At 39.4% G+C, this 9,764-nt stretch overlaps 1 protein-coding gene across 1 annotated transcript in view; it reads right to left on the minus strand.

Moving 5' to 3' along the window:
• Positions 1-565: 565 nt before the first annotated feature.
• Positions 566-9,764, minus strand: part of CAB39 (calcium binding protein 39) — an 84,938-nt gene continuing 75,739 nt past the window's right edge. Inside the window, exons 7-9 of the mRNA XM_015411372.1 lie at positions 6,637-6,702; positions 4,025-4,168; positions 566-2,958 (exon numbers count right to left, since the gene is read on the minus strand). Of these exons, the coding sequence (XP_015266858.1) occupies positions 2,770-2,958; positions 4,025-4,168; positions 6,637-6,702 (399 nt within the window). The 3' untranslated portion in view covers positions 566-2,769. The remainder of the gene's footprint in view (positions 2,959-4,024; positions 4,169-6,636; positions 6,703-9,764) is intronic.

A 9,764-nucleotide genomic window follows, 5' to 3' on the forward strand; every position in this document is an offset into this window, starting at 1 on the left:
AGACTGAAACTGATTTAACAGTCATTCATTTTCACCATGGAGGCCTGGAAACTTTTGGGGGGGAAGTTTTGGGAAGGGGTCCTGGGATAAGATTCTCAAGATTCTCATCAAAGTACAGTTCAATGGAGGAAGCAATGACAATCCAATTGGTATAGAACTGATGGAAGTCTACATGTCAGATACTTTTCACCTTTTCCACTTCCAAACATAACCTGACAGTTTCTATTAGCAAAATCCATATTCAAGCTAAAGTAGAAGCAAAAACCGTTACAGATAAGGTTGCCTCTTAGGAGGCACAAAGTATGAATTAGTTCTCACCTTTTTAGCTCCAGGCTTTTAAAATGCAGGGCTAATGTTTCATGGTTCACAAGAAATGCAAGATGTATACCTCTTACGAGAGAAATACTCAAGGTGAACCTGATTTTCAATACATAGTATAGAATACACAATCGTGTTTCTTCAAAATTTTATTTCAATTATGGGGCCAGCCAGATCTTCTAATAAGAAATGAAATGCTTTCATGGAAGTAGAATTACAATTGTTTACATCTTTAAAAAACCCCTCACATTAAATAACTTTTAGTTATTATTTTAAGCCTTCACGCAGATAAGAAACCACTTCCAGTACAATAGATTTTAATATGAATAGCACATCAAATGGTCTTAAATACAACTCTTTTGAATGCCAACACTCCAAGGTTTAATGTTTTAAAAAAGTTAGTCACTGTTTCCCATGCCGAATAGTAGAGAAGCAAAACCAATATCCAATCATCTTTTAACTTTATATATACACATACATAACTTTTAGCATTTCTACATTTTCCCCCTAATGTGGAAGCCTTATGCATAATGGAGAATAACTTGCCAAGTAATATTTTCTTCCTCTTAAACTACGATAACCAAAATATAAAAAGGACAGTTAGTACTGAACTATAATACCATCTCATGGCCAGTTTTGCCTGCCTATATAAATGATATAATAGAGGTGTATTAATTTTCTTCCTCTTTCAGTGGACATTATGAATCACCTTGCAAAGGACAGGTTATGACCTCTAAAGGAAGTCTGACCATGGTGAGACATTCAGAATCACCGGAATCCTATTTTCTGGAGCTATTTTCCTACTTCCTTCGTGAAGGCTTTAAAATGAGCTAAAATGTCAACCAGGAGTTTAATCAACTGGGAAATAATTTAATTAGAAAGAGGCTAGAAAGCAATAAATAATTTTATAGCACTCTCAGTCAGATTCAATCATGCAGAATTTGAACTTTCATACTCCTAATCCATAAAGTTGGCTGGTTGTGATCTTAGCACTAATATTAAGATGAATAGATAACATTTTGATAACATAGTTTAGATATATTTAGCAGGTTTTTTATGATCACAGTAACAAAAACATGGTGCAAAATCAGTCTTTTAAAAAAATAAATACTGATAGTTTGCAGCATTAAGGAACAAGACATTGACACTAGGACAGTTATGAAGTTATGGTTGTTTGAAGGGGAATTATAAGTTATTTACTCTCACCACTAGCATACTGAGTATTTAACTACATGAAAAGGAATAGAGATTTTCTGTAGATACCCACAAGAAAAACAAATTAGTATCAATTTAGCATAATCTGCATAATTTGCAATTGGCTGAACATAGCACTATAGATAAGTGAATAAGGCCAATATTCAAGAACACAGTTTAGTGGGTTCCAGGACTATGTTTTAACCTACCCTAACTGATGGCACCCATTAGATCAGTGAATACAGGAAAAAATGGGGTTTCTTCCTTTTAATGCTGCAGTATTTAAGAAATGTGAAATCAGCATTTCCATGTGATCCAAAGTATTCATTACATATGAGCTTTCATTTGCAAAACTTCGTATCAGGTAAAAGTTACAGACTAATACATTAACATTCCTCTGCTGTACAAATTAAATCATTTTTAAAGAAATGAGCAGCCTAAGGAGTTATATACAAAAGAAACCAGCAAGCATTGTTGAAATGAAATGCAAAGTGTCACTGCTAAACTCTACTGTCTGAAATGCCTTCAAAGTAAAATTAACAAAAAAAGACCCTTTAGAACATATTTCCAAGTCTACAACTCAATCGGGAAAAAACCAAATGTCAAAAACAACAAAAAAATCTATAAAGCAGTGAAAGGCATATATACATTTTCCTTATGAACTCTGAGATTTCACTCTTTAGAAGTTGCTATGTGTCACTATCAGTTTTATCTGCAAGACAACTCTTCATCCCAGTAAGCTCACATCTTAGATACATTTCCCCTTTGATTACAAATAAAGCACTGCACGTTTTGTTTTTTAAATCAAGGCATACAATCTTATACTATGGTGCCAAATATGCACAGATCACATTGTGCTTGCATCTCATACAAAGTTAAGTGCAAACATACGGATTGAACCAGATTTGCAAGCATGCACCCCGTCACTTAAGACTAATCTAATACCTTCTTCTATCCCAAACTATCTTCTATGTTTGCTTTCATGAACCAATAATCTTTCCCTCCCAAGATTTCTAAAAACAAGCGGTGTGCTTGAATTCAGACACAAATACCAAAATGTCCACATTGTGCAAGAAAGCAGCAGCTAGGTTTGTCAACTTGGACTAAAAAAAAAAAAAAAAGAAAGGAAAAAAAACACTGTTCACTGAACAGCAGATTAGCAGTAATGTTCCTCATGAATTGATAAGAGTGCCTGATGCGGAATATCTAACAGCAAATGCTGAATTTGTATTTAATATTTTAGGGGTTTATTGTATATTAAGCTTCTTGCTGCGCTGGTCTTTTCAAATCCCTGATCTGTTTAACTAAATAGGTCTTCTCATCATTAAATTGTTCATCCTCGGTCCTGTCATTCTGAAACTTGCTGAGGAACTCAATAAGTTTGGTCTGGTTCTTTAAGAGAATATCTAATATAGGCTGTGTCTTGTTAGGATTGGCTACAAACACCTGCAATGAAAAAAGAAAAGGCTCAGTTAATATAAACACAGAACATGCGTGACAATGTAATATAGATTTTTTCACTTAATGTAGAATTTCAAGGAGCCCAGATACAAGGAGGATAAAAGCACATAGGAATATATGCATAATTATTTGTCTAAACTATTATAATAAGTGGGTTGAAAATTACTAAGGTGTATAGCGGAAATGGAGTTTTTGAATTTCAGAAATGAACATACGACCCCAAGTGTGTGCAAACAACAAAAAACCAGGTTCATCAGAATACCCATGTTCACAATCAGTGCAGCAAAAAGCAAGCTTGTTTGTGCTTCCAAAAAACGGTTTACTGCACTCAATCTATGCAAAAAATTAGGACCATTATATGATGTTGAACAAGTTCAGGACCAGCAAGGACTCCTGGGGGAGTGAAAATCCCCCTCCCCATCTCCCTAATGATGTTTGTCCATCTCCCTGCCTCTGCTCCCCTCTCTCCCACTGCCATACAACATTTCCCCTTTCTCTTACCTCTGTCTCTGTCTCCCTCCACCACCCCTTATCTTCAGCTCCTCCTTATAGTTTGTGTTTTGGGTTCATGAAGCAACCCTAATTGGCTCCAGAAATCCCACGATGTGTTTTTGTAGGATCCCATGATATCTGTGCATGCAGAAATCATTTTGCTTGTACAGTTTGGGTCCTCCCTTCTGCAGCCCCTCTTACAGGTTTTTTTGATCCTATGGAGGGGCATACTTTGACTATTAGATATCTGATTGTGGTCCCCTTTCAGTAAAATTTAGTGGATCAAATTATTTTAAGAAGGGAGAAAGAAAAGGGTTTCTTTAACTTGCTTGTTTTAATGATTTGAGGCAAAAAAGAAAATGCAGGCCCATTAAAGATTGGGCCAGTGATTAAAAACTTATTTTGATTTTAAAATGGAAACTGCTTTGTACAATAAAATTGGCAATACTTCCCAGATACCAAAACTTCTCATTCAGTTTTATTGCACCATTCCATGTAAAATTTACTGTAAATATAAGATCCTTTACCATCTGTCCATTTTTTAAAAAGCTATTTTTACCTTAAAGACATGAAAGGCTTCAAACTGAATGTTACGACTCTTGTCTCGTAGGAGGTTCATCATTAGTTTGAGATTTTCAGGTTTACTGATGTACTTTGTCATAATCGTGAAGTTGTGCCTATCCAATAGCAATTCACCAAGCAGCTGCGGAATGATAAAAAGTGAACTGGATATGTTTTTCACAAGTAATACATAATTAGTACCACTTGAAAGGTAAGGGTAGGATATCAAAAGGTTCTTAATTCATAATGATATCTGAAAGTTTCTGATAACTTTTGAAGTTGTTGCCTCTCTGAGTAGCCATTCAAACCCTATTCTATCTAAACCTTTATTTGTACAATGGTCAGGAAGAATCTAAGCATGGTCCAACCCTTCCAAGATAGCCAGCATAGCTGCATTATCTATACACCCCCCCCCCCACACACACACCCTTAAAATCAGCTAGTTCTGCTACGATGGAAGATTCAGCTTGACCTACATGCTTGGGCTGTCCTGGGGCCAGCTACTGCAGGATTTGGCAGCCATCAGCACACTGCTCTTGCCTGGCATGGGATAAGGTGCAGAGCATGGACTTGGGGGTAGAGGGAGAGACTGCGAGAATATTGCCTGTCAAGTCAAGCAAATAGTGCTGAATCTTGCCTTTTGTTCTTCTAATTATGCAATCACACCAAACTGAATTTATAGTCAGTTTTGATGTGACGTCTGTGCATGCAAATCTATTTGGAAGATCCCAATATTAATAAAGCGTTTAACAAACATTTCACAGTCAGAATTCAACAAGATCTGAACACACTGGAAAAGTGGGCAGATGTGAACAAGATGCAATTTAAATAAGTGCCGAGTTCTGCATCTGGGTAACAAAAAGGAGGAACACACATACTGAATGGGGGATACACTTCAGGGTAGCAGTGTTGTGAACAAGATCTTGGGGTACGGGTGGACCGTTAAATATGAGCAGCCAGTGTGATGTGGCAACAAAAAAGGCTAATGCAGACCACATCTTGCTCAGCTGTGAATTTTATAATAGGATTCGGGATGTTCTAATTAGCCTCCTCCTGCACAGTAAGCATAGTCTAACTGAAGAGAGACTTATATCTTTCCTTTTATCAGATCCACACCCTCACATTACTTTCTCAGTAGTGCGATTTCTTTCTATTGCTATGAGGGTAAGAGAATATAAGGTCAAAGCTCTGGTGGGTTGACTGTTTTACATTTACATATTTTTGATATGCATTTCAAAATGTGATCCATGCCAATAAAGGTTGACTGATTGACTGGCTAATGCAGTCTTGGGGTGTATCAACAGAGACATAACATCCAAATCACAAGATGTCATAGTCCTGCTGTACACTGCACCTGGAGTATTGTGTGCAGTTCTGGAGGCCTCTCTTCAAAAAGGATGTGGACAGAATTGAGTGGGTGCAGGGGAAAGTGACAAGGATGATTGGGGGCCTCGAGACCAAGCCCTGTGAGGAAAGGCTGAGGGACTTGGGAATGTTTAGTCTGGAGAAGAGGAAGTTGAGGGGGGACACAATTGCTCTCTAAGTATTTGAAGGGCTGTCACTTAGTTGTTCCTGTTGACAGCAGAGGATAGGACTCACTAATGGGTTTAAATAAGGGTGGGAAGGTGGCTAGATATTAGGAAAAACCTTTTTACAGTAAGAATTGTGCAACAGTGGAATCGGCTGCCTAGGGAAGTGGTAAGCTCCCCCTCACTGGCAGTCTTTAAGCAGCAGCTGGACAAACACTTGTCAGGGATGCTCTAGGCTGAACCCTCATTAAGTAGGGGGTTCAACTAGAAGGTCTGTATGGCCCCTTCCAACTCTGTGATTCTATTATTCTAGTTATGTTTACAATATTCAGTGGGCTGAATCAACTGTGAATGGGATGAGCTTATGCGAAATATCTCTCCTGTCTCTCACTCTTCCTCCTTCATCTCCTGCAAAGCTGCAGCTGAGGACTAAGTGAACTCTTGGGATCATAATGGGATGTGGTATGTGCATGGTGGGAGAAAGTCAGCAGAAATTAGCCCCCACCCACTACAAAACAGCAAGAACTTGCATTGGTGGGGTTTCTTCTGATTCCACCTTCTCACAAATCCCAATTCCTGAGGATTGCTAGACCTCAAGAGCAGCCTCAGGGAGGTGAGGAAGGAGTGTGTAGGAAGAGATTTTCTCCATGAATTAATTCTGTTCATGATTCACTGGCTCCAACTATTTATTAGTAGAAAAACCCAGGGTTTTGTTGTTGTTTTTGAAAAAGAGGTGCTGGAACTCTCAAGAAGGAAATAAAGTTTACAATCTGTATACTGAAACCTCATGAACTTTTAAACATTTTTAAAAGAATTTTGTCAAAGATGTTCCAGAACTCTGTTCCAGCATGTTCCCCCAAGAAAAAAAACCCCTGGAAACCCACAGAAGACTGCTGCTGTGGAGTTTGCACAACAGGTAAATAGACTAATATCCAAGAGTATAAAATCCTTGCCAATATTCTTCATATTTTTTTAGGAGTCTGGAAAGAATCAAAAATAAATTGCTTAATCCTACCATTAACCAATGGTTACCCAACTGTACTAAAATAGTGCTGTTATGCATGTGCATAATATCTCTTACCTTAAGTGACTGTCGTTTCGTCACATAGTTTTCTGAATGGAGTAACTTCTCATATTCACTAAAGAACTAAATGGAGAAAGAAACAAAAATCAGAGCTTCAACTGTCACAAGAACTCTGATCCCAAGTGACTACACTGAACTGGAAACACAAGAATAAAAATACAGAAACTGAACAAGTTAGAAAAACAGGTTGCTTACCTGTAACTGATGATCTTCGAGTGCTCATCTGTGCATTCACACCCATAGGATCTAGTGCGCACGCGCTGGATCGATCAGCAAGCTTTTTTAACAGATTTTCACGCCCAGACCTCGGGCATGCGCAGGAACCCCACCGCGCATGCCCAGAGGGGAGGGCATGGACATCTGTTAAAAAAGCTTGCTGATCGATCCAGCGCGTGCGCACTAGATCCTATGGGTGTGAATGCACAGATGACCACTCGAAGATCATCAGTTACAGGTAAGCAACCTGTTTTTCTAACTTGTTCAGTTTCTGTATTTTTATTCTTGTGTTTCCAGTTCAGTGTAGTCACTTGGGATCAGAGTTCTTGTGACAGTTGAAGCTCTGATTTTTGTTTCTTTCTCCATTTAGTTCTTTAGTGAATATGAGAAGTTACTCCATTCAGAAAACTATGTGACGAAACGACAGTCACTTAAGGTAAGAGATATTATGCACATGCATAACAGCACTATTTTAGTACAGTTGGGTAACCATTGGTTAATGGTAGGATTAAGCAATTTATTTTTGATTCTTTCCAGACTCCTAAAAAAATATGAAGAATATTGGCAAGGATTTTATACTCTTGGATATTAGTCTATTTACCTGTTGTGCAAACTCCACAGCAGCAGTCTTCTGTGGGTTTCCAGGGGTTTTTTTTCTTGGGGGAACATGCTGGAACAGAGTTCTGGAACATCTTTGACAAAATTCTTTTAAAAATGTTTAAAAGTTCATGAGTTTTCAGTATACAGATTGTAAACTTTATTTCCTTCTTGAGAGTTCCAGCACCTCTTTTTCAAAAACAACAACAAAACCCTGGGTTTTTCTACTAATAAATAGTTGGAGCCAGTGAATCATGAACAGAATTAATTCATGGAGAAAATCTCTTCCTACACACTCCTTCCTCACCTCCCTGAGGCTGCTCTTGAGGTCTAGCAATCCTCAGGAATTGGGATTTGTGAGAAGGTGGAATCAGAAGAAACCCCACCAATGCAAGTTCTTGCTGTTTTGTAGTGGGTGGGGGCTAATTTCTGCTGACTTTCTCCCACCATGCACATACCACATCCCATTATGATCCCAAGAGTTCACTTAGTCCTCAGCTGCAGCTTTGCAGGAGATGAAGGAGGAAGAGTGAGAGACAGGAGAGATATTTCGCATAAGCTCATCCCATTCACAGTTGATTCAGCCCACTGAATATTGTAAACATAACTAGAATAATAGAATCACAGAGTTGGAAGGGGCCATACAGACCTTCTAGTTGAACCCCCTACTTAATGAGGGTTCAGCCTAGAGCATCCCTGACAAGTGTTTGTCCAGCTGCTGCTTAAAGACTGCCAGTGAGGGGGAGCTTACCACTTCCCTAGGCAGCCGATTCCACTGTTGCACAATTCTTACTGTAAAAAGGTTTTTCCTAATATCTAGCCACCTTCCCACCCTTATTTAAACCCATTAGTGAGTCCTATCCTCTGCTGTCAACAGGAACAACTAAGTGACAGCCCTTCAAATACTTAGAGAGCAATTGTGTCCCCCCTCAACTTCCTCTTCTCCAGACTAAACATTCCCAAGTCCCTCAGCCTTTCCTCACAGGGCTTGGTCTCGAGGCCCCCAATCATCCTTGTCACTTTCCCCTGCACCCACTCAATTCTGTCCACATCCTTTTTGAAGAGAGGCCTCCAGAACTGCACACAATACTCCAGGTGCAGTGTACAGCAGGACTATGACATCTTGTGATTTGGATGTTATGTCTCTGTTGATACACCCCAAGACTGCATTAGCCAGTCAATCAGTCAACCTTTATTGGCATGGATCACATTTTGAAATGCATATCAAAAATATGTAAATGTAAAACAGTCAACCCACCAGAGCTTTGACCTTATATTCTCTTACCCTCATAGCAATAGAAAGAAATCGCACTACTGAGAAAGTAATGTGAGGGTGTGGATCTGATAAAAGGAAAGATATAAGTCTCTCTTCAGTTAGACTATGCTTACTGTGCAGGAGGAGGCTAATTAGAACATCCCGAATCCTATTATAAAATTCACAGCTGAGCAAGATGTGGTCTGCATTAGCCTTTTTTGTTGCCACATCACACTGGCTGCTCATATTTAACGGTCCACCCGTACCCCAAGATCTTGTTCACAACACTGCTACCCTGAAGTGTATCCCCCATTCAGTATGTGTGTTCCTCCTTTTTGTTACCCAGATGCAGAACTCGGCACTTATTTAAATTGCATCTTGTTCACATCTGCCCACTTTTCCAGTGTGTTCAGATCTTGTTGAATTCTGACTGTGAAATGTTTGTTAAACGCTTTATTAATATTGGGATCTTCCAAATAGATTTGCATGCACAGACGTCACATCAAAACTGACTATAAATTCAGTTTGGTGTGATTGCATAATTAGAAGAACAAAAGGCAAGATTCAGCACTATTTGCTTGACTTGACAGGCAATATTCTCGCAGTCTCTCCCTCTACCCCCAAGTCCATGCTCTGCACCTTATCCCATGCCAGGCAAGAGCAGTGTGCTGATGGCTGCCAAATCCTGCAGTAGCTGGCCCCAGGACAGCCCAAGCATGTAGGTCAAGCTGAATCTTCCATCGTAGCAGAACTAGCTGATTTTAAGGGTGTGTGTGTGGGGGGGGGGGTTTGGGACAAGCCAGGGTTAAAATATAGAGCTCTGCAAACTCCAGGGACTCCAGTTTTGCAGAGAAATACTAGTTTTAACACACACACGCACACTCTCCTAATGTCGAGCTCCAGTGGAATAATAGCAGAACAAGTGCTGAAGAGGACACTCAAAATTATTAATTCAAACCACCCTGTAAAAAAACCACTGAGACCCTGGAGATCCACTGCCACTCTGAGTAGAGGGGGGGGCGAAGCTTGCAATGCCCAGCCATTTCGTGTTCTTCCC

Source organism: Gekko japonicus, unplaced genomic scaffold (assembly GCF_001447785.1).
Source record: "Gekko japonicus isolate JY-2015 unplaced genomic scaffold, Gekko_japonicus_V1.1 scaffold433, whole genome shotgun sequence".
In the NCBI taxonomy this organism is placed as follows: domain Eukaryota; kingdom Metazoa; phylum Chordata; class Lepidosauria; order Squamata; family Gekkonidae; genus Gekko; species Gekko japonicus.